The following is a 27,328-nucleotide window of genomic DNA, read 5'->3' as shown; positions in this document are numbered from 1 at the left end:
AAAAGTAATTCAATTACAGTAACTAATTAGTATCTAGTTACACCCAACACTGTTTATAACTATTAGCCATCATCACATAAGAGCACACTGCAATAATAAAACACCAAACATATGAGGGTTTGAGTACATAACCTTTTAATTTCCATCATGATTGTGAGAATAAAATAAAGGGAGTGAAAAATACCAGCCATTGTCATCAACAAGGCAAATAACCGAGTCAACGTGTGTTAACATCATCACACGGCAGAAATCAAATGAATGGATCCGGCACATCTCCATACTGTAACCTTCACAAATATTCAGTCCCATCAGAACTCATTGATCTAATGTTACGACATCACAAATGTAACATCAGAAAACTGTCAGTGATACGGACACAGATTCAAGACTACATGGCTTTGAAAAAATGTAAAAGCACCACTGTAAAAGCTTATATCTACGCACAGTATTCTAAAATATAAAGGACCAATACAAAAAGTTGAGCACCATATTTGTACCAGCTATTACAAAACAACATGTGCTACGAGTATAATATCTCAAGGATAACAGTCATTCAAACATAGCACTTCTTTTGTGTGAAATCGACTGTTGTTAAAATTATGGTACAGATTTCCATGATTTTACAAAAAAAAGGATTCAATTTAGGATGAATAGAAAACGTTTCATTTTAAAATATTCAAGCTTCTCTCAAATATTGTAAATTATTCCGTTAAACACAATTCTCAGTTTCATGGACAAACAGTGGTTCATTCAGAAACATAATATCCATACATATATCCTCAGCCAAACTGATTTAAAAAAGTAAATTGAGAAGCCACATTAAACAGTTTAGGAAAAAAAGAGTTTAGTTTTTTACAATGCACTGTTGAAATGTTCAGAGTAAAATGTGAACTAGAGAAGAACGTGTTAAGTTATGAGCTGGATGTTCTGCATAGGCTTCAGAGTGCATCTTTGGGTGTGTGAAGGAGAAATATTGTTGTATTCACTGATCACCCTGCAAATAAAACACAAACACATTTTTCAGTTAGAGACATTCTGACAACTACAGACCCTTTTTTAAAAATGGTTTGGTCTGGAATAAAAAATCATCATGTTAACACTATGACCCAACACGCCCAAAATAAGTTTACATTTAGAAACAAGGAGCCAACACAACAAATGTAAACAGAATATTAAAATTGTTGTTATCTAGTTTTATAGGAGCCATTCTTTTGCTGTTTTTGAAGCTTTGATTATGTTTTTAGGGTATTTAACAGTGGGTGTTAATATTTCTTGTTTAAAAGACGCTTCATGTTTCACATATTTCAAGTATTTCAAATGTGTTTTAGAGGTATGGGCGCACACACAATATCTGTATGTTACACAGAATAGCTTAAGCAGCCGATGTTAAAATCATGGAAGCCGTTATTTGACCGTTGGTTATCTTAGAATGTGTGTAGCTGAATTCATATTACCAGCTGTATTAGAGCTGCACGATTCTGGATAAATTGAGGATCCCGATTCTTTTGATTCAAATAGAGATTGCGATTCTTTCACGATTATGAATGATGACTAAAAGTAATACATCATTTACTAGAGGTTCTGACGAAAAATTGTTTATTTAGGTATGTAATATGTAGGACTTTGCTTCAAATTATTACATATTTCATGGTTAACCTACAGTCACTATGGTAAGAAATGTTTAACCACAAATTCCATGAGTAAACTAAAGTTTTTTTTTTTCTTTTTTTTACTTTAAATGCAAAAGTTTAACTCCCTTAAAACTATAAAAGTATTTAAGTAACTTGTATAGGAAATATGTCTCAGTAAAACAATTTCATAAGGTGACACTTTTTTTATGTTATACATTTGCCTGATATATACAGACCGCTTGAAGGGGTCTTTACAGAAAGACACTACTGATAAACATAACAACGCAGAATTCTCACCTGTAAACAGTTTAAAATAACCTGAAAACATGAAATGATGGGCAACTTGATGAAGAGCTCTAATAGCGCAGCTTCTCTATAAGCGCTAATAGAATAATAGGCGCTCTGATGACGTGTTTTACCATAATGACGGATATAAGCGCTCACTCGGATTTGTCCGCGCTACAAACTACAATCGTTAGTTTCAAACATGTCCAGTTAAGATGTGAAGCATAATCAGAACTCGTGCCGCAACTAACGATTATTTTAATAATCGATTAATCTGTAAATATTTTTTTCGATTAATCGATGAATCGGATAAAAACAAAAACCAAAAAAAGCATTCATTTCCAACCCTTTATTCAAAAACAGAACTAAAATCTTTAGAAAGTGCACAAACATGTTGCTCCTTGAACATCCCTGAGCTGTTATAATAATAAAATCAAATAAAAATGGACTAACACAAAAAACATACACATGTATGCTTTACATCTGCCAAATATATAGACTTTTTTTAAATAAAGTGCCACCTGAGCTGCCAGAACAATAAATAATTTATAAAAAATAAAGAACAATACAAATCAGAAAATTTAACAGGATTTGTTTGAATTTAAGAACTTGTTCTCTACACTACTCTGCAGACCCACACACTCGCAGGTGCACACACTCGCAGACACACACACTTTTGCAGATGCACACACTCACAAACTCTCACACTGACAAACACACACACACTCTCTCAAGTTCACTTGAAGCTTATTCATTAAATTATTACCATCATTGTAGTAAGTGCAAGGTTCATTTATACACCACATTTTAACACAGCTTAAGATGACCAAGTGCTACAAAAGAACTTTAAAATTCAATTAAAAAGTACAACACACCCAAATATATTTTTAATATTAACCTATATGGGACAAAGCACAGAATATACACTGCAAAAGTTCTAGTTTTGTCCTGTTGTCAGTCCAAATATAAAAAAAAATCTTATATAAAGAAACATGTACTAGACACATGAAATAGCATAAGAAATTATGTCTTGTTTTCTGAAAAAACACCTCAAATTAAGTGATTATGTGCTTAAAACAAGCAAAATTATCTGCCAATGGGGTACGAAAAATAATCTTAATGAGATATAATTTCAAACAGAAGTTTTAAGCATCACTTAATTTTCTTGTCTAGTAATCTTGATTTAAGATTTTTTAGATATTTGGACTGGAAATTAGACAAAATTACTAAGTAAGTTTTGCAGCGTAGCTATACATGACAACAGATTGATAAATGAATGGTCCAAAAAAGGCGAGTGAATAAAAACTTGTCTTTATTCTTGCAATGCATAGTGCAAAGTAACTATACCACCCCTGCTTTACTTCTGTTATTAACAAGCTAACGTTAACTTGTCAAGCTGGATAACGAGTAAACACCAGCACCCGGGACATTACGTTCTTCACTTCAAACGGAACAAAAGTAGGATTCTGTAGTGACTTAACCTGCTGTTGAACTCCCTTCCTCCTCATCAAAGAGTCCAACATGTTTGCGTTTCAGGTGCTGGTCATTGCCGTGGTGCTCCCGTGCCATGTCGCTTTTGGATATTTTGTAGTTAACACAGTTTTCTGTTTATTTAGTGTGAAATGCTCCCGCACCTATGATGACTTGGGTCGCGCGGATTTCTCTTTCTCCGCCATGTATCTTTCCTCCGCTCGTTTTTCTTTGCTCCGCCCTGTCTATGACGCGCCAAACTCTGCTAGCATCAGTGCGCGAGAGAGACCGAGTGTGTTCACTCCGCTCCGCGCTCAAATCAAACGTCTCCGCGTCGCGTGACACAACGAATCGATTATGAAATTCGTTGACAACTTTTTTAGTAATCGATTTTATCGATTCGTTGTTGCAGCCCTAATCAGAACAATGTATCACAATCCTGAAAGACACTCATAAGAACAGTTTTGTTGTCAGGCTGTATTTACTTTATATGTTGGTCTGTTATTTGGTGTAAGATTAATTTGGGCAGAGTAGGAGCTAATAAACACGTCATATGCTTGTGAGTTGGCAACTCTCTGCTTTAATCCCAGTAACGTTACTTCTGTTTTCATTTGACACCGAAGTAATGATTGTGTGTGTTTTGAAAAGACTGTTTGTGACGTCGTTACATACCTTATAATAATAATTTTAACTTCTGCGGCAGCAACAGCCAATATCGAAGCGTTAGGATTTTAGTCCGAGGTGTAAGTTAATAGACACACAAGAATATTTTCATTAATGAAATCGCGTGTGTGTTCGAATCGAGATCGGGATCTTTTAACGATGAATCGTGCAGCTCTAAGTTGTATGACTGTGATTAACGTGAAAAAGTAATTAAGTGTGCAGCTCAGTCAAACGTTTACAATCTCTAAGAACCAAACACTACTCCAGCGTCCTCTTCCTTTGGGCGGAGGTTTTTCAAAAACTCGGAATAGTGACATGTAACCTGGAAATGTAAAGGGCTATAGTCCAATTCTAATTGTTCTCTGTAGTCCTTGAAAACTTCCTTAACGCATTCGCTGCCAGCCTCTTTAAAAAAAAGTTGCCATATGCCAGCGTTTTTTACATTTTCACCCAACTTTAATGGCTCACAGTAAATTTTCTGTAAAGAATATATGGACAAACAATATGTCAAATGAAAGAACAGAGTCTCAGCTTTTAGCAAAACAAATGAAGATAGAAGAATGCGGTTGCTTTTGTTTTTTTATCACTCCGTAGATGTGGGAAGGTTTCTTCAAAAATGCATAATTTGAGACAATTAACGTTTTTTGTCAAAGATTCCGCCAGATTACACTCAGAACAATCATTAAAAACCGCTAAAACATACATTCTAGGTTCTGGGATTCTGTACTTTTTCCCAGTGGTGTGTAATAGTGCCACCTTGCTGTACAACAGTACAAACACTGATTGCCGTCTTTGGCAGGGAAGCGTTTTTTAAATGACGAGATAACTCGTCAATGGCCGTGAAAGAGTTAAAGAATTTATGAGTTTATCCTCTAACAGCAACATTACACACTAACTAAAGTTTGAAAATTGGCATCATGGTGTTTCTTACTGCTATCCCGACTCCTCCTCCTCCTCCTCATCGTTGGATTCCTCCTGCGGAGACGTGGTATCAATGGAGGCTTCTTCAATGTGTGCTAACATGTCAGCCATGAGAGCTTCCTCCAGCCTTTTCCTCACATTATAAACCAGATCTTCCTGTTTCCTATCAGATCAGCAAAATCTTTCAGTACATTATAAACAGCCTTCCTCATCTACAGTAAATTACAAATGGTTGTATGTACCTGATGTCTTCATCAGTAACCAGGAAAGATTTGCACAGAGGTTGTGTTGTGTTCAGCCAGACTCCAGGATTCTTCTCAACCGCCGCAGACAGCTGACCCGTGATGGGAGAAGAACTGGTGTGAAGAGCACTTGCTAGAGCGGCGATCAGTGTCTTTTCTGTGTAACCGGGACCAACACCTGCATTACATGTGTTAACATCACAGACCATCTGATGAAGATGTAACTTTAGTAGTAATAGAAATATGAAGAAATTTCACCAGCTATTGTTGGATCAAAATGTATGAGAGTTTGATGTCCTCACTTTGCAAACCTTTGGGAAGATCCATAGTTTTCATCAGCTCCTCTGCTATATCTGACGCGTGGAGTCCACTCAGCTTCTTCTCCCAGAAGAGCTTTGAATTAAAAGAAGAAAGTACATACATAATCTGCCTTGATTGAATAAAGTGTGGTTCAACCAAAAATTTGACTCATGTTGTTCAAAACCTGAATTAGTTTTTTTATTCTATGAAATGAAGAAAAACTTGCTAATTAATCAAACATATCTTTTCGACACACTGACAGTTCATTGTGTCTCGTCTAGTAGGATTAAAAACTAATATATATAAAACATTAAGCAAATGACATTAAAAATCTGTTCAAGTGAAATAACGTTTACATGCCAAAAATTACAAAATAAAATCGTAAATACAGCCACACTTCTTACATGTTTAAGTGCTTGACAACCAAACCAAAAAAAAATGTGGAGTCAATGGGTCATTTATCAATCTAACATAGAAATGCGCGCATATCCGTGTGCAGAAATCATCTTACGACAGGGTTCACATGCGAGTCGTCAAACATTTGTATGCCGCCAATCTTATAGATTAATGATCGTACCTTGATAAATGCGGTGGCTGAAATCGATCGTAATTTACGTATCACGCCCCTATAAATTCTGGGTGTAGATGCCTCGCCATTAGATTTTGCGACATGGAAAAGCGTTATACAGACAAAAAATAGGAACTTCTACGATTAGGATTTGTAACCTTTAACCTTGAACAGCGAAATCAGAAGAAGTTGAAAAACAGTTTGTAAACACATCACTGCTGTGGGCAACAGGGAACTTAACTCCAGCTGAGGTTTGTATTTTTTATTGGATATTTATGTTTTGTAAAAATGACCGCAAATAGACAATCATTTTTTCACTATTATTTTTACATTGCATTATACAACCAAAGTAATTTAAAGCTACAACAATACTTTCATTTAAAGTTAAACAAAATAAATCTGACTTCGGTCTTAAAGAACTTTGTTTGAGTTACATTAAAGTGTTAATATAAAAACAAATGTAGATGTAAAATATAGACATAAACAGCAATTTCGAGGTCAAGTGCTACAAGGGCACAAAATACATGTGGACATTTATGAAGATTAGTTTCTGCAAAGCAGATATGTAAAAGCATGTATAAAAAGGTGGTGCTGAGGTGGTATGACCATAAATTAATATATTCGTTTTTTCCAGATTCCGGTACATGATTCCGTTTTTTTAAACCACATTTTCTACTGATTGAGAGAGGAAATAATGCAGTTGATTGATTTTAAATGCCCTTTTATACTGTCATGGTGAGTGAATATTGCAGAAAAATTCCACACTAGTATTTTTGATGGGTTTGTAAGTCCCACAAAATGATGCCGTTTATAAAGATGATGAAGTTAAGGAATTAGGAGCCATGACAGTTGCAGACAAAATACAGAACCTTTTAATAACAACTTGTAACTACACAATTTAAACAATCCTCTTCCCCTATAATTACTGCAAAGTTTAGACTTCTTTGACAACTGAATAGCATGCAAAGGTAAATTGCATACATTATATTTAAGTAAAAATGAATAGAGAACAGTGCTTGATATTAACTTTTTTCAATAATTGCACTATATCTATGGGTAGCACTGGTGCTCCCAACTTCAAGCACCCACCCAAAAATTGATACCATAGTCCGTCTGAATAGTTGAATACAAAATTATAACAATTTTATTAAACATGCATGTGGTGTCTGCTGTGTTTTACATAGTCACAATGGCTTCATGATTTCCTGAAATCATATATTTTTTTAATAATCTAAAGGCTTAAATTAGATATGCGAGAGGAAAGCAACCATGCTGTCAATCCTCCTTACCCTTTTGACCCTTATTTGAACAGTTAAACTAAAAACACATCATGTCATATGCATGTACAGTTGTGTTCAAAATTATTCAACCCCCAATGCTGTAAATGGTTTTAGGGAATTTAGTGTACATTTGTAATTGTATTCAGAATGAAATCCTACAAGGACTTCTTAAAGAACCATATGCAACTAAAATGACATCAATTAGTTTTGTAATACAGTAGTAAATGTTTCTTTTGTGAATTCTTCATTGACATAATTATTCAACCCCTTAAAGACTACCACTCTGAAGAACAGAGGTTCAATGAAGTATTTTCAATCAGGTATTGAAAACACCTGTGGATATCAGGGAGCAGCAATAAAGCCTAATAAGCACCAATTAGGCAGCTTTAAAATGACTGTGATACTCAGCTCCTTCTAGACATTTACTGGTGTGGTTACAAACATGGTGAGGTCAAGAGAATGGTCCAGGAAGACAAGAGAACAGGTGATTACTCTTCACAGGAAGGGCAATGGCTATAAGAAGATTGCAAAGATGTTAAACATACCAAGAGACACCATAGGAAGCATCATTCGCAAATTCAAGGCAAAGGGCACTGTTGAAACGCTACCTGGTCGTGGCAGAAAGAAGATGCTGACTTCGACTGCTGTGCGCTACCTGAAGCGTAGAGTGGAGAAAAGTCCCCGTGTGACTGCTGAGGAACTGAGAAAAGATTTGTCAGATGTGGGTACTGAAGTTTCTGCTCAGACAATACGGTGCACCCTGCGTAATGAAGGCCTCCATGCCAGAACTCCCAGGCGCACCCCCTTGCTGTCCCCAAAGAATAAGAAGAGTCGACTGCAGTATGCCAAAAGTCATGTGGACAAACCACAGAAGTTTTGGGATAGTGTTCTGTGGACTGATGAAACAAAATTAGAACTGTTTGGGCCACGCTATGTTTGGAGGAGGAAGAACAAGGCCTATGAAGAAAAGAACACCTTGCCTACTGTGAAGCATGGCGGGGGGTCAATCATGCTTTGGGGCTGTTTTGCTTCTGAAGGTACTGGGAAGCTTCAGCGTGTGCAAGGTACCATGAATTCTCTTCAGTACCAGGAGATATTGGATGACAATGTGATGCAGTCCGTCACAAACCTGAGGCTTGGAAGACGTTGGACCTTTCAACAGGACAATGATCCCAAGCATACCTCCAAGTCCACTAGAGCATGGTTGCAGATTAAAGGCTGGAACATTTTGAAGTGGCCATCGCAGTCACCAGTCTTAAATCCGATTGAGAACCTCTGGTGGGACTTAAAGAAAGCAGTTGCAGTGCGCAAGCCTAAGAATGTGACTGAACAGGAGGCTTTTTCCCATGATGAATCCCGTAGATCACTGCAAGACACTTGTGTCAAGCTATGCTACACGTTTAAAAGCTGTTATAACTGTAAAAGGATGTTGTACTAAGTACTAAGATTGAATGTCACTTGGGGGTTGAATAAAACTGATAATGATGTGAGCTCAGAAAAGACATTTGTGGTTATTTCATTATAAATGTTATGTTATATTTGTCTGACCTACACGTGCCTCTTTGATTTAATTGTAAGCAGGATGACTGAATGATCATAATCAATGTCAAACCGACCAAAACAATCAATTTCAGTGGGGGTTGAATAATTTTGAACACAACTGTATTTATTATAAGGTAATGCGAACTTGTAATTCCTACACATTCGTTACAGTCATCAAATGTTCATCCACGTGGTGTGCTCTTATATCATTACAAAAAATACACACATTCGGTATGAACCGGTATATCGTCCAGCACTAACAAGTAGCCGCTGTCACCAAACTTGTGTGAGGGGAAAAAGATGTTCCAGTGATGCATACCAAGTTTTGTGTAAATACACAAAAGTGTCACAAAGATCTTGAATCTTTTTTATTGCCCCTTGAGGTAGCATTAATGTTAGCACACACAATACCTGACACTGCGCAGCATCATTCACACAAAACAGCCAAAATATTCCAACACAACTATTCCTCTTTTACACTAAAGTTTCCACGGTGCCACGTTATGTAGAGTCTGAGGCCATTGTACAACAGGTCAATGTACAAATTGTATTTGTCTGTTGTCTATTTAAATTTGTCTATTAATCAAAATGCAGTGGTTAACCGTGTCAAATGCTGCACTAAGATCTAACAAAACTAACACAAATGTTATTTGAGACCCTACGTAGGGCATTTTCAGTGGAATGTTTTTTACGAAAGCCAGATTGATATTTATCATAGATGTTGAGGGCCTGTAGGGGAACGAAGTAGCATCAAGATTACTCCTTTTAAAATATAAAAATATTGAACCTTGTATGTAATATGCTTGCATGAATAAAGAAATGTACTACAGTTTATGTGAGATGTCTTTTTGAAAGAATCCCACTACTCGAGCAAGACATTATTGCAGTGTTATGTATGTGCTGAGCCAATAGCGTTCGAATGTACGCAGTAACGGAGCTCTTTCATTGGTTGAATGTATTGAATGAACACTCCATTTACCTAACGAGTGAATTGAGTTAAAATGAAGCTGAATGTTGTTTTTGGCCTAATATCATCTTTGTTGCAACAGTACATTTCTATTTAGGTCATATAAATGACCTGGTTTAATTTAATTTTAACTGGTTTATAGTTAACTTTAGACTGTAATGTTAACTCTTTCAAAGCCATTGACAAGTTATCTCGTCATTTAAAAAAACCGTTCCCCGCCAAAGACGAGTTATTACGGCAATCAGTGTTTGTACTGTTCTACAGCAGGTGGCTGTTACACACCATTGGGAGAAAGTACAGAATCCCAGAACCTAGAACGTATGTTTCTTATCGATTTTTATTGATTGTTCCGAGTGTAATCTGGGCGGAATCTTTGACAAAAAAACGTTAATTATCTACATTTACATTTACATTACATTTAGGCATTTGGCAGACGCTTTTATCCAAAGCGACTTACATTGCTTTATCCTATACATTTTACATAGGTATTTGCAATCCCCTGGGATCGAACCCACAACCTTGCGTTAATCAAAATGATTGCATTTTTGAAGAAACCTACCCACATCTAAGGAGAGATAAAAAAAAAGAACAAATGAAGATAGAAGAATTGGGTTTCTTTTGATTAAAAGCAGAGACTCTGTTCTTTCATTGGACATATTATTTGTCCATATATTCTTTACAGAAAATGTACTGTGAGACATTAAAATTTGGTGAAAATATTTTAAAACCCTGGCAACTTTAAAAAAAAAGGCTGGCGGGGAAATTAATAAACTGTATTTAAAATTGAGAATTTTTGATTAAAATATATATATTTTTATGAATTAATAAATATTGTTATCGATCAATTTAGAAAAAAAAACTATCGAGTTTACATTTTTGCCATATCCAGCTATCAAACTGTACATCCCCATAATTAATTGCAGTCTTTGACATTCGAAAATTGCATTTTATCACATCACGATTTAATGCAATTAATCATTCAGCCCTTATTTGATTAATCAAAAAGCTTTTATTAACTTTTATTTAGGGTGTCCCTAAAAGGGATACACAAAATTCAGTGCAAATCAGAGAGCTTTTGTAGGAAAAGGTATGTTTTTATATAATTCAATATGACAGACAGGAAGTATGGTGGAATATGATAACTTTGATATCAATGAACTTTGCTTGAGCAAAAAAAATACTGTGAATTGAAAAAAAAAATGTTGATTTCCTCATACAGTATATTACAAGCAGAAAAAAAGAACGCAACCACTGTATGAAGTCAAAGGATGTCGCGAGCGGCGGGGCTACTGTAGAGCCAGGTTCCATCTGATGTAAAGTTACCGAGCGGTAAAGACGCTTTCATTCGGAAATTTACTTCCCTGTGCTGTGTCTTTCTCTGACACTTTAAAATGCTCCACACACACTGCCAAAATGTTTGCGGCATTAATAAAGCGCACGCAGCTCTCTCTCTTTCTCTCAGTCTGTTCGTGTTTGGTGCTTGATCGTTTCTCGAATCAAAATGTATTCGGTCATCTCACTATGGGATCAGATTTATTTCATTATTGCTTTAGAAATAAACTACGATACGCAAATAAATATAAAGAATTTCACAAACATTTTTTAAATCCACATATGCACAAAAAGCGAACCATAAATACATGTAAAACGTTCCACAAAAATAAATGGAATTCACAAATAAATACAATGAGATCTGCAAATAAAAATATTTACAACTGCATTTTAATTATATTTATTTGTAGATCGCATTCTGCACATTTGTGAATCGCTTTCTGTGCATTTGTGAATCGCTGCAGGCATTTGTGGATCAGTGAACACATTTGTGGATCAGTGAACACATTTGTGGATGGCTCTCTGTGCATTTGTGGATTTTGAAACATTTCTAACGTCAAAACGTGCGCCAAATCCACAAATAAGTGGACTCCGCCCACTATCTACGCAAGCCAATCGGTTAACTTCCGCTTTTGTTGTCCAATAGGCCACGTTCTAACTTCAGCCAATCACGTTTTGCTCTGCACTAAGATTCAGAGCTAACATGGCGACTAGGGGCGGTCTAAAATGTGTGTTATACTAAAAAATGATAATGGCCTCTTCTTTATTCTATGTAATGATTGCTTGTGTTTATATACATTGTCCGTATTGTTACATATATGCTGTATTTAAACGTTTATGACTTGATAACAGCGTGCACGGACTGGAGTGGAAAATCCCGGTGACTAAAGTAAATGATGTAGGCCTATAAAATTTGTGTTTTCGAACCTTACCATCGTAAATATTGGTATAGGCTACAACTGAAGATAATTAATTTACTGTAGTTGATAATAATGGATGTGGCAGTGTTCTCAGTAGCGTGTTATACGATAAACGTCTCAATTTTACCTAGTGCTAATTAATGTTGGGTTATGAATATGTATATATTGCTGCCTTTTACATGACATATAGGACAGCTTTAAAATACCGTGTATATCCATTATTTAATGGCAAATAAAAAAACAACGGGGGCTTTAAGAACGCAAGGGAGGCAACACAACTTTTTTCTTCGATGAAAAAAAGCATGAAGCAAAATATAAAATTGCCAAATAAAAATTAATTGAAGCTAATTGCACAAATGAATGAGTTCTCCATACAAATGAACAAAAGGCACTGGATATAACTGGCCATTTCAGTAAAGCCCTTTTCATACAGAGATCCCAGAAAATATGCGGAAGGTGTGTCCCGGGATGACGGGGTTGATTTTGCTTTACACAATGCCAGTGACCTGCAAAAAAAAGGCAATTATTTTGTTTTACTTGTTTTTGTTTAGAAAAAAACAAGCATGCTCAGGTAGGCTCGAATCAGTCTGTTAACAAAAAAATTGCTCTTCCGCGTCGTGTATCAAGAGACATACTTTTAAAGATTGCTAAACGTTTAAACGTTTATTGAAGTGCTCTAGCATTGTAATTTTGTGTAGATCGATGAAGTCATTTAAAACTTGCTGCATTTAGAGGCGACACAGCCGATTCTCTCTCAATTTCAGTAAACATGTTTGGGACACATACAAACTCTGAATACTACAGCATGTATTTCGTACTGCTAAACGAATCACTGGTAGACTACTACCGTTATTACTGCAAGAACTTTACTCATCAAGAGTGAGCGAGTAAAATTTCTCGCAAGATCTCGCTGGACCACTCACACCCAGCACACTATCTTTTTGAACTGCTGCCGTCTGGTCAGCGCTACAGAGCACTGAGCACCAAAACAGGTTTCTTTCCTCAGGCCATCTACCCCAAGAACAGTTGAACAGTTACGTTTTTTTTTCTATATTTGCCTGATATAAAGTAATGAATTCTGATTTATGGGTGCTTTTTTTTTACAAAGCACATGTTGTTGCTTCACGTTTTTGACACGCAGCCTCTGCATGCGTGCGCATGGCGAAATGAGCGAGGAACGGGAGAAAAGCACCGAAATGGACGACTTGGTGGCAAAAAGAAGCGCATCGTCAATTATTTGGAAATATTTTGGCTACAGAAAGGATGATGTTGACCAAAAACAGGTACTTTGTCGGGAGTGCCGTGCAGTAGTTGCCACAACACGCGGAAACACAACTAATTTGTTTGATCATTTAAGTCGGCACCACAGAGCTCTGTATGACGAGTGCAAAGCCAGATCTGATTGCCGTCCAAAGCAAAAAACTATTTCGGATGCGTTTGCCAGTGTTACACCATATGCGAAGGGTTCCAAGCGGCATAAAGAGATCAAGGATGCAATAACATTTCACCTGGCGAAAGACATGGTACCAATTAACACGGTGACCAACCCGGGTTTTGCAAACATGATCCGGTCACTTGACAAGCGTTATGTTATACCATCACTCACTTATTTTTTATCAAGTTGCCATCCCAGGGCTGTACGACAAATGCAAGGCACAAGTGGAAACTGAGCTATCACAAGTGAAATATTATGCAGCAACAACGGACTTGTGATCCAGCCGAACAACAGAGCCCTACATAAGTCTGACCATACACTTTATTGATGAGGACTTCCAGCTGAAAAGTCGCTGTTTGCAAAAAGCATTTTTCCCAGAGGATCATACAAGCGAGAACATCGCAAGGGGGTTGAGAGAAGCATTGACAGCTTGGGGCCTGGATGAGAGATGTCTCGTCTGTATAACAACAGACAATGCAGCGAACATGGTAAAGGCTGCCGTCCTCAACAAGTGGACCAGGTTACAGTGCTTTGGGCACAGGCTGCACCTTGCAATTGGTAAGTTTGGTCCACACATTTTTGCTATTGTTGCTATTGACTTAACTTGAAATAATAAACATTTTCCTAAGTTCAGTAACTTGTCAAATGTCAATTTTTTTTTAAGGCAAACTTACTTCTCTGGAAGATTTTTTCCACATATTTTGTATTTCATAAAAACAATATTAATAAAATATCCCTATATTTTATTAATAATGTCCCCTCTAAGCATAAAGCATAAACTGTACATGTATAGATGCATGTACATCTATAAATAATTAGTTACCATAACAGTTGAGCATGAGCAATTCATTTTTCATGATAATAAATGGAATAATATGTACTTAGTTTTGTTTTTATTTTTCGCTTAGAAAATGCAGTAAAAAAGGATGGACGCATTGACCGTGCTACAGGTATCTGCAAGAAGCTGGTGGGTCACTTTTCTCACAGTTGGAAGGCCAGAGCTGCTCTTGAAAAAGCCCAGAAGGAGCTAAATTTACCGGCACATTCCCTAATATCAGAATGCCAAACAAGATGGGGTTCCAGGCAGATGATGATCAACAGGATTTTAGAGCAGCTGAAGGCTTTAACTCAGGTCCTGTCTGAGGACAAGAAGGCAAGGCATCTGATTCTAACCTGGCAAGATATAGATGTCCTGGAATCTGTCAGCAAGACACTGGGCCCACTGCTGGATTTCACAGATGCACTCTCTGGAGAAGATTATGTTAGTGTCTCCTATGTGAAGCCAGTTATTCACCTCTTCAATAATTCAATGCTGCTAATGCATGAAGAAGACACAGCACTGACTAAGACCTTGAAGAAGGAGATGTTGCACTACATCAATGATAAATATAAAGATGATGCTACTCAGGAGCTGCTAGATGTGGCTTCTTGTTTGGACCCCCGATTCAAGATGGAATTCATCAGTGCAGACAACAAGCCCAGAGTGAAGGCCAAAGTTGCATCAGAGATGATGGAATGCCAGGAGGAGATGGCAAGCTGCAGCACTGAGGTGGAGCACGAAGTTGCTGAATCATCCCATGCAAAAAAAGCCAAGAAGTCCTTGGGAAGAAGTCCACAGTAAACTGATTGGAGCTGCAGCAAAGGGTGATTTCTCTGTGACCCTAAAAGATGCTGTGGCTTCGATCCCAGGGGATTGCACATACTTGGAAACAAATGTATAGGACAATGCACTCCAAGTTGCTTTGGATAAAAGCGTCCGCCAAATGCATACATGTAAATGTAAATGTAAGTTAAAAAAGATTAATGAGAAAAACATAGCACTATGGTACAGTAGCACCAAGTCTGTCCTATGAATTAGTATCAACCATCACCCTAAAAGAAAAGCTAGAGTGTTTTTCACCTATAAAACATGAAGATTTAATTAAACTTATTGCAAAATCTAAACCTACAACATGCTTATTAGACCCCATACCAACTAAATTATTGAAAGAGTTACTATCTGCAGCAATTAAGCCAATTTATAACATTATCAACTCGTCAATTAATCTAGGCAAAGTCTCAGGACCCTTTAAACTGGCCGCCAATAAGCCACTTAATCAAGAAACCAAATTTAGACCCCAATGAACTAGGAAACTATAGACCGATTTCAAATCTCTCTTACCCGACTAAAATACTAGAAAAAGTAGTGTCCACTTAGTTGTGTTCCTTCTTACAAAATGACATACCAAAAAAGTTGGGTAACACTTTTCTTGAAGCATGTATGTATAATGCACTATAAACTGTTATTAGAGGGTAAAATGCATTTGAATTCTTCATAATGTGTGTTGAAATGCATTATATGTAGTTGTAAAGAATTATAACCAATTTAAAATGTGTAGTGTAACAATCAGTGTTATAAATAATTGTTATTATGGTTAATACATTATAAGACATTGCAATGCATTAAAAGGTGCATTAAAATGCATTCAAACTACTTTTATACATGCATGCTTCAATGAAACTGTAAGTGCCATATTACAAAGACTTTTATGTTTTAATGTGACTCAATTTCTGGTAGAAAAACATTTAAAAGTTTACAGTGTTTAAAGTTTACAGTTTTTGTGATATCTCAAATATCACAAAAACAGCCTTCTTCCACCTTAGAAATGTTGCCAAATTACGAAATAGTTTGTGTGTTGCAGACACAGAAAAGCTTATTCATGCATTTGTGACCTCACGGCTTGACTATTGTAATGCTCTACTTAGTGGTTGTCCTGTATCATCGATAAACAAACTACAGTTAGTTCAGAATGCAGCTGCCAGAGTTCTTACTAGGTCAAGAAAATAAGATCACATAACCCCAGTTTTATCATCGCTTCACTGGCTACCCATCAAGTATCGTATTGATTTTAAAATTCTTTTAATTACTTACAAAGCCCTGAATGGTTTAGCACCTACTTACTTAACCAAGCTTTTATCACGTTACAACCCATCACGCTCTCTAAGATCTCAAAACTTAGGACTTTTGACAACACCTAGAATAACAAAATCCACCAAAGGGGGACGAGCTTTCTCATACGTAGCACCTAAACTCTGGAATAGCCTTCCTGATACTATTCGAGGGTCAGACACACTCTCCCAATTTAAATCTAGATTAAAGACACATCTTTTCAGCCAAGCTTTCACTTAATGCATAGTTAATGAACAGCAGCTACGCTAATTATTCTCTTTCTGCCCTTCCCCCCTTCGGCCGGAAGGCCTCTGTCAGGCCGGACGGGACCGGCTGGAAGGCCTCTGTCAGGCCGGACGGGACCGGCTGGAAGGCCTCTGGATGGCCGGACGGGACCGGCTTTGAAAGTCTCTGGAGGCCGGGCGGAACCTGCTCGACGGCATCTTGAAGGCCAGGCGGAACCTGCTCGACGGCGTCATGAAGGCCGGATAAGACCGGCTGGTGAGTCGGCTCTTGTGGCTGGAAAGCTGGCATCGACAGCTGGAAAGGGAAGTTTTGGCCCTTTTAGTCTTCCATACCTCAATCATGTTGAGGAGCAGGCTTAAGATAGTGACAAGGCGCGGGCATGGGAAAATCCAGTAGCAGCTGGTCCACCAGACAGAGCTCTGGGTTGGAGACTCCAGGGGTCTGGCCACCAGAGGGGCCGGGCAGCTTGTGAGCTGAAAAGTCCATCAGATCCCGTGAGTGCTCCTTGGGCTGAGTTGCGAGGTCCCCTTTAAAATAAAATGGGTCGAACCATGCAAACAGTTCAACCTCCAGGGGAGGCTCGGAGACGGAGACACAGTAGGGCTCAAGAGCAGAAGGGCCGCTTATCCGGGGAGAATTCTGACCTTGATGCCGTCTGGAGGCATGGCGGCAAGTAATTGTGGAGAGCTGGATTGTGGAGGGGTGAGTCGTGGTACCAGAGTGATTGATAGCTAACCCCCGCTTGTGACCGATACTGGGCGACCCTCGCTCAAGTCCCCATCAGCGACCTCGACGCAGAACTCTGAGCCGATCGTTTAGAGGTCTCGATTTGCGAAGACCTCCAACAGGTACTCATGTGCGTCAGGAAGAAATGAGGACAAGCAGATCGTCGTCCAGACCATTCAACAATGCGAGGTTCAAAGCTTGATCGCTCAAACTCACCTGATAACACCTGATGAACAGCAGCTACGCTAATTATTCTCTTTATTCTCTTTCCGCCTCTGCCTCGGGATGCCCATTCCGAGGCAGGAAGAAGTTCCACCATGTCCAGACGACCGACAGATGCCCATCCCCAATTTGAGATTACGCCAGCTACAGCTTCAGACTGAATGACCATCCTAGCTCCATCTAAGGCAATTCCACCACCAGCCAAGAGAAATATGACCATCGGACCATCCCCGCTCAGACCACTACATCCCCAACCAAGAGCAAAGACGGACTATTTGTCTTATTAATGCTGAAGTTACAATATTTGGTATTAAATGCTAAAATCACATGTCACCAGTTTGAGTGTAGCTATGACACGTCAGAGGGGATCTGGCCCTCCCGGTTGAGCCTGGTTTCTCCCAAGGTTTTTTTCTCCATTAATCAATCATTGGAGTTTGGGTTCCTCGCCACAGCAGGGCAGTGTTGCCCTGCTCACCGGGAGACTGCATTCATTCATTTATTTATTTAATTAGAAATTAGATATTATTTATTAGAATGATCTTACTCGTTGTATAAATACCATGCATTGTGCTGTGTGTTAACTTTTCTGTTTTTCCTGATTGCCCCTGTAAAGCTGCTTTGAAACAATACACATTGTGAAAAGCGCTATATAAATAAACTTGAATTGAATTGAATTGACAACTCCAGAAATTCCTCCATATAACTCTCTAATGAGGCCGGCCATCCTGCCTCAGGTCCATGAGCTGTCCATGTTTTAAGGTCTGTTATTCTGTAATGTGTTGGCTAAGTACACCCACGAAGACCTTGTAGAATATCAAAAAGAGAACTTTAATAATCAAACACAGGAACATTAACCACACGAAACATAAACAATAACAGACAAGGAACCGAGGAACACACAGGGTTTAAATACATGGGAAACGCAATCAAGGGAAACAGAATCAAGTATGGGACTAATTAACTTATAAAGACATCAGACACAGAAGGCAAAAACAAACCAAAAAAGAGAACAACTGTGACACCCAGCTCTATCTCAGGCAATTCCATCACTACCCAAGAGCAAAGACAGACTACTTGTGACATTAATACTTAATTTACAATACTTACTATTTAATGCTAAACTTACATCACATGACAGCAGTTAGAATTTATAGCTGCACTCAATTACATTATGCCATTAATATTACCCCTGCTTATTACATTCCTCTGTTGTCTGATATTTATCACAAAAAATACCAAATTAGACCTAAACAGTTTCAACAAATAAAATCTCCTAAATCACAATTTATAAGATATTCTTCATAAACATTTACCCAGTAATTTTTAATCTAAGTCACTGAGTGCTCAGAGCTCATAGCTCAGAGAAGACCTGGCCCTCCCGGCTAAGAATGGTTTCTCTGAAGGTTTTTTTTCCTCCATTTATTTATCATTGGAGTTTGGGTTCCTCGCCACAGGGAAGGTGTTGGCTTGCTCACCGGGACACTGCATTTATTAGATATCTTTTACTTGAATGATCTGGCTTGTTCTATAAACACCACAAGCACTGTGCTGTGTTTTACCTTTTCTGTGTTTTTCTTATTTTCTCCTGTAAACCTGCTTTGGAACAATGCACATTTTGAGATGCCCTATATCAATAAAATTTAATTTAACTTAACTGGTCCTCTCAGAACATGACCTTGATGAACCATTACAAGTTTCATAGCGATCCCTCATTACGTTTCTGAAATTCGGCATTTTATGACATGAAAAGTGAGATATTTGTCATTCAAATGTAGTGAAGTACAGTAAAAAGTATCCAGAAAAACTAAAAAGTGTACTTCATTACTTCCCCCCTCTGATATAAATAAACCCCCAGATCAGGGAATTTAGCCTATTATGTCCTTTGGAAAGTACAAACGCCACAAACAGGGTTTTACAAATATAATATTTAATTTTGTCATTTAAAACACAATTTAAATAGATGCATCCAAAACACGTCTGACCAAGCGCTGCACGGAGAGATGCATGCACGGAGATACACGTCTGACTTTAAAACTGCGCACCTCCCACTGCATGGAGAGACACGTTTACCTTTAAAACTGCGCACATGGCGATGCACAGAGAGACGCATGCAACTTTAAAACTGCACACATCGCGCTGCTCGAAGCGCACAGAGAGACATGTTTGACTTTAAAACTGTGCACCTTGCAAGTGATGTCACAGACCAACTAATATATAATGAAATTAGCTGACAACTATTTTCCTTATCGATAATTATCGATACTGTTCGCAACGCATCGCCCACGGCGAGGATCATCGTATCAGGGCCGCTTCCAACTTACCGACGAGGGAACGAAAAGTTCAGTAGACTATTTACGCTTAATAATTGGTTAATGTCATGGTGTATTGAACAGAAGCTGCTCTTTGTAAATAATTTTGATCTGTTCTGGGAGCGACCTAGGCTTTTCCGCCCCGACGGGCTGCACCCCAGCAGCATTGGAGCGGAAATTCTGTCTGACAACATCTCAAAGACGCTACACACCATTTGACTAGTAAGTACAAATTTTAACTACAGTCTGTGTTCTTCTCACCCAACTGTTAAGAATGTTACTGCTTTCAAATGCATAGAGACTGTGTCTGTCCCCCGAATAATACAACCAAATAATAATTTATTTAAAAGTCAGAGAAAAAATCTTATCATGATTAAACCAAAAGACAATATATTTAATGAGCAAAACCAACGCCTAAAGTTTGGGCTACTTAATATTAGATCACTAAATCCAAAAGCGGTTATTGTAAATGAAATGATCACAGACAACAGTTTTGATATACTTTGCCTCACTGAAACCTGGCTTAAGCCAAATGATTATTTTGGTCTAAATGAGTCTACTCCTCCAAGCTACGGTTATATTCATGAGCCACGTCCAGTTGGTCGAGGTGGTGGTGTCGCAACAATCTTTAGAGACTTTCTTACCGTTACTCAGAGAACAATGCATACATTTAAATCATTTGAAATGCTTGCGTTGAACATAACAGTTCCAAACAAAATTAAAAAATCATTGGTCTCTCTTACATTGGCTACTGTGTATAGACCCCCTGGGCCTTACACTAATTTTCTGATAGAGTTCGCAGACTTCTTATCGGATCTATTGGTTAACGTCGATAAAGTACTGATTGTTGGAGATTTTAATATCCACGTAGACAGTGCTAACGATCCATTAGCTGTGGCGTTTAAAGAACTACTAGACTCTTGTGGTGTAACACAATACATCAATAGACCTACTCATCGCCTTAATCATACCCTAGACTTGATTATATCTCACGGAGCCGATCTAACCAATATCGATATTATACCTCAAAGCGACGATGTTTCCGATCACCATCTTATAACATGTACAGTGCGCACTGCAGAAATCAGTTGTATATCTCGTTATCGACAAGGTAGAACAATCACCTCAACTACTGAAGATAGTTTCGTAAAGAACTTGCCAGATCTGACTTCTCTAATAACCTTTCCAACGAATATAAAATTGCTCGATGACATGACCAGCAACATGGGCACTATTTTCTCTAATACATTAGAAGCGGTCGCACCTATGAAGTAGGGGTGTGCGATATGACGATATTAGATCGTGAACGATTATAATGACTGCACGATCCACTTTTTCGGGAAAATCGTTAAATCGTCCTATATAGTAGTGTTCTATAGAATTCGTCCACATACTTGCGATAGATTGCCCCATGTTAACAAGCTTGTATACGTTGCTTGTGATTCAGTAAGATTAAGTGACGCGGTCAGTGAAGATGGAGGGAAACACGGAGGACTTGGTCCCAAAAAAAAATTCTACATCAGTAATAATGAAATGGTTTGGGTTTTCCCCAACTGACACGGCCCAAACAACAGTTATTTGCAAATGTGGCAATCATAAGATTCGAGCGTCGTAAGGCAACACAACAAACCTTTTTAACCACCTCAAAATAAAAGGGACTGAAAGAGTATGCCGACAGTCAAATTATAAAGGGATCCCACGCGAGTAAATCAGGTACAACCAAGCATACGGAAACTAAAAGGCTTAAACAACGACTTTAGCGAAAGAACCATTTGAGAAAGGAACTCCGTATCCGTATGACAGAATGAACAAGCGCTGGAAAGATGTCACTGACGCGGTCGCATTTTACCTGGCCAAAGACATGATTTCCATAAAGACTGTGGAAAACTGCTCAAAGTCGTGGATCCACGTTACGAAATACCCAGCCAAAAATATTTATCCTCCACGTCCATTCCACAGCTTTACTCCGAGTGCCGCAACAAGATGAAAAACAAAATTCAAAATGTAAAGTTTTTTGCTAACAGCTGATTTATGTTCTTGCACTTGCATTAAATATTAACTTGATTAAAATATCCTTCAAAATATAAATGGTAAAGAGTATATTTTTATATGGGGACTTAGTTTGGCTGTATTGAAGCCCCTTTAATTTGCAAAATAGTCTTAAAACCAACTTGAAGAAGAACCACGATAAAATCGTGAATCGTGATCTATCTGGAAAAAATCGTGATTTGAATTTTTTTTCTAGATCGCCCACCCCTACTATGAAGTCAAAAAAGGATAAATGAAAAGAACATAGCACCATGGTATAATAACACCACTCGCGCCCTAAAAAGAGAAACGCGTAAACTGGAGCGAAAATGGAAACAAACCCAATTAGAGGTCTTTAAAATTGCATGGAAAGAGAGTACAAGCTGTTACAAAAAGGCACTAAAAGCAGCAAAAGCCGAGCACTTCCGTAACCTCATAGAAAATAACAAAAACAATCCAAGCTTTTTATTTAGTACAATTGCTAAACTAACAAACAAACAGACTCCACCTGACCTGGGTATTCTGCCGCACCTTGGTAGCAATGAATTCATGAAATTTTTTACCGAGAAAATCGAAATAATACGAGACAACATAGCTAAAACCGAACCTCCAAGTTTGTCGGAAGAATTAGTTTCAACCGTCACCCAAAAAGAAAAGCTAGAGTGTTTTTCTCCTATAAATCAGGAAGATTTAATTAAAATTATTGCAACATCCAAACCGACGACATGCTTATTAGACCCCATTCCGACTACTTTATTAAAAGAGTTACTACCTGCTGTAATTGAGCCCATTTGTAACATAATCAACTCGTCTATTAATCTAGGACATGTCCCAGGACCCTTTAAGCTGGCTGTAATTAAGCCTCTTATCAAAAAACCAAATTTAGACCCAAATGAACTTGGAAGCTATAGACCGATTTCAAATCTCCCGTACTTGTCTAAAATACTAGAAAAAGTAGTGTCAACTCAACTGTATACCTTCCTACAAAATAATGACATGCACGAAAAGTTTCAGTCTTGCTTTAGACCGCATCACAGCACTGAAACTGCGCTCGTTAGAATTACAAATGACCTTTTTATTGCTTCAGATAAAGGTAACATCTCACTATTAGTCCTGCTTGACCTTAGTGCTGCTTTCGATACTGTAGACCATAAAATACTACTAGATCGTTTACACCATTATATCGGTATTCAGGGACAGGCACTGCAATGGTTCAGATCTTACTTAACAGACCGATATCAATACTTCCATTTAAATGGGAAATCGTCAAATCTTACGCAAGTCAATTATGGATTACCTCAGGGATCGGTTTTAGGACCCTTGCTTTTCTCCATATACATGCTGCCCCTCGGCCACATTATTAGAAAACATGGAATTAGCTTCCACTGTTATGCAGATGATACTCAGCTATATATCTCATCAAGACCAGATGATTCCTTTAAACTATCCAAACTGGCAGAGTGCATCGAGGACATAAAACATTGGATGACTAGTAAGTTCCTCCTTTTAAACTCTAGCAAAACAGAAATATTACTTATAGCACCAAAATTAAGTAAACAGAATATCTCCGATTACAGCCTGCAAATTGAAAGCTGCACTGTTACTCCAACAAATACAGTTAAAGACCTAGGCGTTATATTAGACGGCAACCTGTCATTTAAAAATAACATCTCAAATATCACAAAAACAGCCTTCTTCCACCTTAGAAATGTTGCCAAATTACGAAATAGTTTATGTGTTGCAGATGCAGAAAAGCTTATTCATGCATTTGTGACCTCACGGCTTGACTATTGTAATGCTCTACTTAGTGGTTGTCCTGTATCATTGATAAACAAACTACAGTTAGTTCAGAATGCAGCTGCCAGAGTTCTTACTAGGTCAAGAAAATACGATCACATAACCCCAGTTTTATCATCGCTTCACTGGCTACCCATTAAGTATCGCATTGATTTTAAAATTATTTTAATTACTTACAAAGCCCTGAACGGTTTAGCACCTACTTACTTAACCGAGCTTTTATCACGTTACAACCCATCACGCTCGCTGAGATCTCAAAACTTAGGACTTTTGAAAACACCTAGAATAACAAAATCCACCAAAGGTGGACGAGCTTTCTCATACGTAGCACCTAAACTCTGGAATAGCCTTCCTGATACTATTCGAGGGTCAGACACACTCTCCCAATTTAAATCTAGATTAAAGACACATCTTTTCAGCCAAGCTTTCACTTAATGCATAGTTAATGAACAGGAGCTACGCTAATTATTCTCTTTATTCTCTTTCCGCCTCTGCCTCGGGATGCCCATCCCGAGGTAGGAAGAAGTTCCACCATGTCCAGACGACCGACAGATGCCCATCCCCAATTTGAGATTACACCAGATACAGCTGCAGACTGACTGACCATCCCAGCTCGATCTAAGGCAATTCCACCAGCTGCCAAGAGAAATATGACCATCGGACCATCCCAGCTCAGACCACTACATCCCCAACTATTTGTCTTATTAATGCTGAAGTTACAATATTTGGTATTAAATGCTAAACCTAAACCACACGTCAGCAGTCTGAGTGCAGCTATGACACGTCAGAGGGGATCTGGCCCTCCCGGTTGAGCCTGGTTTCTCCCGAGGTTTTTTTCTCCATTAATCAATCATTGGAGTTTGGGTTCTCGCCACAGCAGGGCAGTGTTGGCCTGCTCACCGGGAGACTGCATTCATTCATTCATTTATTTATTTATTTAGAAATTAGATGTTATTTATTAGAATGAACTTACTCGTTGTATAAATACCATGCACTGTGCTGTGTTTTAACTTTTCTGTTTTTCCTGTTTGCCCCTGTAAAGCTGCTTTGAAACAATACACATTGTGAAAAGCGCTATATAAATAAACTTGAATTGAATTGAATTGAATTGAATTATCGATTTTATTTTATGATTAGTTGTTGCATCCCAAATTCTGGGTAATGGGTGTTTATATTGAATATCTGTTTTCTATTTTCATTTCACAAGCTGATTAGTGTTGAAAAAGATCTCTTAGAGGCACCTACAGAAGAAAGCGAAGCAAGTAGCGCTGCCCCCTTTCATTCGATTAATCGTTTTTTGACTAGAAGACACTCATTCAAACAAATTTTTTATAGTCGGTTGTCTGCATATCTTTTTTAAAGCATATACGCACCATTTAAAATGAGGAATATGCAATCCTAAATTTGCAAGATCTGTTGAGCAAATGCGATCGACCAATACATCGGTTTCCCGATAATTTTCTTGATATTTAATCAATTTCCCATCATCGGGTATCTGTTTTCTACAATCGGATTTTCCGATAAGCTCCGCCATGTTGTGGCCGTTTAGAGAATTGCTATGCTCGTTTCATAAATGAGGCCCACTGTGAACTTCAGCGAATAACAACTAACACATTGCTCTGTTCTTCACACATATTCATATTTTTTGACCTGAGAGGCATTGAAAAATATAACAGAATTGATTCTTAACGGTGTTTTTCCCGTATTTTCTGGAGCTAGACAGACCTATAAACCATAAATTGCCATTGTTTAAACAACAGAGGGTAAAACAAATTCTGCTTTCAAAACTTGTTTTACAGAAAAAAACAACGCTGTGCATCAGGGTGAATAAATAACAGAATTTTCAGTGGAATAAATGATACGTTCTACAGGATTCTGAAAATCAGTGTCACTTTGGAAAGTGATTTTGTAGACTGACGTGTAAAGATGACGTACCTGTCTGGGCTGTTCCACTGCTTTCTGAGGGTCTGTCTTGACTTTACTGCTGGGGTGATTTGTGACTTTGGTGACAGGCTGTTTAAAGATGGATGCTGTCTGTCGGACTGGCAGGGACGTGTTCAGATCAGGTTTACCCTAGAAAACAACCAGCAACCAGTTTCTCAGTCTACAAGAATATTACAACAGTTGAAACATCAGAAAATTTGTCTTGAAGCATTTGTCTCAAAGATGCATAAGATTGTGATTGGTAACTTGTGAAAAGAGTAAGAGTGAACTCTTCTGACCATCAAAATGTCCCTCACTTCACCAGTCCTTAAGTGTTTACCTTGCTTTGACCGTTATCGTTTCGTATCCGCTGTCTGTTCTTATTCAGTTTGCTCATCAGCATCTTCCCTGTGCGGAAATCAAAAGAGCTTAGATCCAAGGAGTTTCCCAGATAGCGGGCCAGCTGGGGTTTACTACGAAACTTCTTCCCTGTTGGACTAAAAATAGAGGGAAAGTTCAAGTATTAGTAAAACAAAACACCTCAACTCAAGCAAGTTTATAGTCATGTTTCAAAAATCACGTTTCATAAATAATGTTCAAGCAAGAAATATCTTCACATATTCATGAAAAAAACTAAAGGCAAACTAATAATTAATAAAACATAATATAAAATAATAAATGATAATAAATGGTTAACAATTTCACAAATCCGATGGCAAAACATAATGGGGCTAAAATAATCCGATGGCTAAAATAAATCACATCGTAAGATCAGAATCGCATCGCGAGCTGAGTGAATCGTTACATCCCTAGGTAGTACTATGGTAAAGTAATAAAGAATGCTTATGGATTATGACATTTATGTACCATGATATTTACACGGTATTACCCTGGTACCTTGTACTAAAAGCATACTTGTACAATTTTTTTGCACACGTTCAAGAAGTTTTGAACATAGACTATGAATTTAACCCCCAACTATTATCTCAACTTTACAAACTCCTCATAAATTAAGTCCATTCCTCTGCAAGGCTGCATACTTCTTTCTACGAGTAAAGAAATCAATGTGTAGAGCACATAACGTTAAATATAAACGATAATAGAGTGAGCATATCTGCTATCACTATTTAGCACTCGCTGCTAACTCACGTAAGACACAAAAATGCGCGCTTTGTAATTTACACTTCCCCAAAAAAACTATTTATCGGATATATTGACGTGCTAAAACGTTTGGTGTATCGATAGAAATCCAATTTATCATAGCAAACGAGCATTTAAAGTGAAATTTCTGTCGGCTCTCTGGTCTCAGGCTAACTCCACTGACTGCAGTACCTAAAGTAATAGACATCACTTTTCCCCGCGGACAAGCCCGACTTTCTGGTCACTTCTTCCCTTTTCCAACCATTTGGGAGGGCCGAGCACCCCCACCTTGTCCTTTCCATGTTTCTGGAAAGTCTGTCTGTTTCCCGAAGTCTGTCGCGAAGAAAAAACGGCGAACGTTTAGGGTTAAAGACTCCTGGCTGCTGCTCTCTATCCGCTCACCCTTCGACATTCTGACTCGCGACTCCGATGAACTGGGAGTCGGTTCGCCA

General features: G+C 38.1%; 2 protein-coding genes across 3 annotated transcripts; one reads left to right on the top strand and one right to left on the bottom strand.

Annotated features, from left to right (window-relative positions):
* Positions 1 to 124: 124 nt before the first annotated feature.
* mbd3a (methyl-CpG binding domain protein 3a) lies at positions 125 to 27,328 on the bottom strand. 2 transcript variants are annotated; one of them, XM_056743352.1, is made up of 7 exons: positions 27,165 to 27,328; positions 26,077 to 26,233; positions 25,749 to 25,886; positions 5,515 to 5,605; positions 5,213 to 5,390; positions 4,981 to 5,133; positions 125 to 994 (listed from the first exon to the last, which is right to left on the bottom strand). In XM_056743352.1, the coding sequence occupies exons 1-6, from the start codon at positions 27,176 to 27,178 to the stop codon at positions 4,983 to 4,985; spliced, it is 729 nt and encodes a 242-aa protein (XP_056599330.1). In that variant the 5' UTR covers positions 27,179 to 27,328; the 3' UTR covers positions 125 to 994; positions 4,981 to 4,982. The 2 variants fall into 2 exon arrangements, with proteins under 2 accessions (XP_056599330.1, XP_056599329.1); XM_056743351.1 differs by having other exon boundaries at positions 27,069 to 27,317.
* Positions 12,953 to 15,610, top strand: LOC130417665 (uncharacterized). Its single transcript, XM_056743353.1, has 2 exons — positions 12,953 to 14,114; positions 14,465 to 15,610. The coding sequence occupies exons 1-2, from the start codon at positions 14,042 to 14,044 to the stop codon at positions 15,175 to 15,177; spliced, it is 786 nt and encodes a 261-aa protein (XP_056599331.1). The 5' UTR covers positions 12,953 to 14,041; the 3' UTR covers positions 15,178 to 15,610.

Source organism: Triplophysa dalaica, chromosome 3, assembly GCF_015846415.1.
Source record: "Triplophysa dalaica isolate WHDGS20190420 chromosome 3, ASM1584641v1, whole genome shotgun sequence".
Lineage (NCBI taxonomy): Eukaryota > Metazoa > Chordata > Actinopteri > Cypriniformes > Nemacheilidae > Triplophysa > Triplophysa dalaica.
The sequence above is the reverse complement of the archived record's forward strand: the minus strand, read 5'-3'. Positions and strand labels throughout refer to the sequence as shown.

Excerpts from the sequence above, each read along its gene's own strand:
- LOC130417665 (XM_056743353.1), top strand. The coding sequence starts at position 14,042 with ATGGTAAAGGCTGCCGTCCTCAACAAGTGGACCAGGTTACAGTGCTTT. Across the intron at positions 14,115-14,464 it reads CAGGCTGCACCTTGCAATTG|AAAATGCAGTAAAAAAGGAT; the intron begins GTAAGTTTGGTC and ends TTTTTCGCTTAG.
- mbd3a (XM_056743351.1), bottom strand. The coding sequence starts at position 27,178 with ATGGAAAGGACAAGGTGGGGGTGCTCGGCCCTCCCAAATGGTTGGAAA. Across the intron at positions 25,887-26,076 it reads ACGATAACGGTCAAAGCAAG|GGTAAACCTGATCTGAACAC; the intron begins GTAAACACTTAA and ends GTTGTTTTCTAG. Across the intron at positions 5,606-25,748 it reads CAGTGGAACAGCCCAGACAG|CTCTTCTGGGAGAAGAAGCT; the intron begins GTACGTCATCTT and ends TTTAATTCAAAG.